This window comes from Bison bison, unplaced genomic scaffold (assembly GCF_000754665.1).
Source record: "Bison bison bison isolate TAMUID 2011002044 unplaced genomic scaffold, Bison_UMD1.0 scf7180017864508, whole genome shotgun sequence".
NCBI classification, from domain to species: Eukaryota; Metazoa; Chordata; class Mammalia; order Artiodactyla; family Bovidae; genus Bison; species Bison bison.
The window spans coordinates 24,891-27,258 of NW_011495064.1; the positions used below are offsets into that span (position 1 = coordinate 24,891).

At 35.4% G+C, this 2,368-nt stretch overlaps 1 protein-coding gene across 1 annotated transcript in view; it reads left to right on the forward strand.

Annotated features, from left to right (window-relative positions):
- LOC104980959 (THO complex subunit 2-like) overlaps positions 1 to 2,368 on the forward strand; it is a gene marked incomplete at both ends in the record, with an annotated part of 113,276 nt that overhangs the window by 12,305 nt on the left and 98,603 nt on the right. The window contains 1 exon segment of the mRNA XM_010829845.1: positions 452 to 734. Coding sequence (XP_010828147.1) covers positions 452 to 734 — 283 coding nt within the window.

Here is a 2,368-nt window from a genome sequence, read left to right on the forward strand (position 1 = left end):
AAAATGATGCTCTACTTTCACAAACCTGAGCTTCTAACTTGTTTATCCACATTCCAGATAGTTCTGCATAAAAGTTGTCTAACTTGTAAAACACGTTGTTTGATTTTCATATTTTGATAAGAATTAAAAATGTGAATCTCTTTCACTAGTGTGAGTAAACAAGAATTGATGAGATAATGTGGCATAGAAGGTTCACTTAGCGTCACAGGGTTCTGGGCTCAGCTGTGTTAGTAATCTGCTCTGTAATCCTGGGAAAGTCATGTTTCTCATCTGTAAAATGTGGGGGGTTGTCTTGATGACCTTGAAAATGAAGATTTCCCTCTGGGGCAGAGAAGGCAAACTTGTAAAAGAAGTTGTCTTTATTTTATGTAAGTTGTCCCTGAAAGTTAATGATTTTTCTAGAAATGATGTATAATCACTTTTGAATTTGTGTATATCTCATCTGTTACAGGATGCTTTAATCTGGATCCCAATAGAGTTCTGGATGTCATTTTAGAAGTGTTTGAATGCAGGCCAGAACACGATGACTTCTTTATATCTTTATTAGAATCTTACATGAGTATGTGTGAACCGCAAACACTGTGTCATATTCTTGGGTTCAAATTCAAGTTTTATCAGGTAAAAAAAAAATGTGTGTGTATGTATATGTGTGTGTGTATAAATTTTGTGATTTTATATGTCAAATTTACTTTGAATTTTATTTGTAAGCGATTGGTTTCAGCTCAGCCATTTTAGTAGAAGGGATAAGAAACTACATTAGTGGTATGAATGATGTGATGTGAAGGCCTCGAAGAAAGCCTAATAAATTTTTGCCTTGAGAGAGATGGAGTCAGGGAAGACTTACAGATATAACATTTTTTTTTTGGAACCTGGTGCTTGAAGGTTGTACGAGTTTGTTGAGAGTTGTCTGTGCAGAAGTAACAAATAGCGTGTGAATGAAGACATGGGAGACAGAATGTATATAACAAGTTGAAGAAATGGTACTTAGTCTCATGTGGCTGGATTGTAAGATATGGGGGAAAAAGGGACAGGAAGTGAGGTTGGAAAGGTTGGCACAACTTTAGATTGTCAGGAGCCTTGAATGCTGTGTTGAGTTAGAATTTTATCATATGGGTAGTTACCATTGAAATTTTTTATGGATGTGAATAAATTCTTGAGGCCTATCTTGCATCATTTTTTACTTAAACCACTGCGTAGTTATCTTGCAGATCTGTGGCCTCTGATTATTTCTCTTTCAATCCATCTTTCATATTATGGATGTACTACTGTTACATGCTGAAAGAGATCTAATTAACACACTGCTTAAAAATCTTTGCTGGCAGGATGAAATTCAAACTTCTAAATGTAGCAGAAAAGGCTCTTCACAATCTAGTCCCATTCTTTCTTTCCAGCCTTATCTTTAGTAATTTTTTTCCAGTCACATCTAATACTCTAGTCATATTAAATTACTAGCTGTTACTTGAACTTTGGTATGGGCATTGCTATGTATAGACCTTTGTCTAAATGCAGTTCCTTATAACTGGAAAATGTACTTACCCACCCCTTTCATCTGTCTTTTCTTCATCTTGTAAATTCTTATTTATTCTTTAAGATCAAGTACTTCTTGAACTATAAAAGTTTTTGGTGGACACTTCACCCATGCAGAGTTTAAGTCACTTCTTAAATTCTGTTCTCATAAAACTTAACTCAGACTTTTAGCACTTATCAGGTTATATTGGAATAAACTGTGTCTGTCTCCTTTGCTAGGTTGTGAGTCATTTAGGACAGGGTCTATATTTTACTGAATTCTCTTGATTGATTTTATTGCTTAGCCTGTAGTAAAAGTTGAATGATCTGTGTTTTAGGAAGATAATTTTCGCAATAGCGTGGCGGATTTTAATGTAATAAGGCCTCTGTTGTCTTTCTGGTCTGGCTTTTCTGATTTGTCTACCTGCCTGGGATTTTCAACTAGTCAGGAAATACTCATTTACTGAGTTTTTATGGGATGTTGTTGCTTTGTGTTAAGCACTGAGGATACTCTGGAAAAGAGTGTCTATTCCTATCCCTGAGAGCTCAAGTTCAGGATAGAAGGACAGCTTCTTTTAGGATTCTCAAATATAATCCACCTACTGCCTTTGGTTATCTTAATTTTTCCATTTCTCTATAATGTTCCAGAAGATAACTTAGTTCAGAACTAAAAGCATATAGCTTTTTGGTACCAAACAAGAGAAGTGTCAAGGATTTGGGGCAAGGGCATTTCACCTTTGTTTAAAAATTAGTGATGATAGTCATTCCTATTCCTACTGGCAGCCAGGGAGTCTACTCTTAGTATAGAGAAAGAGAAGTTCAGGTGTTTAATTGCACCTTGATTGTTTTGGATTTGAGAACA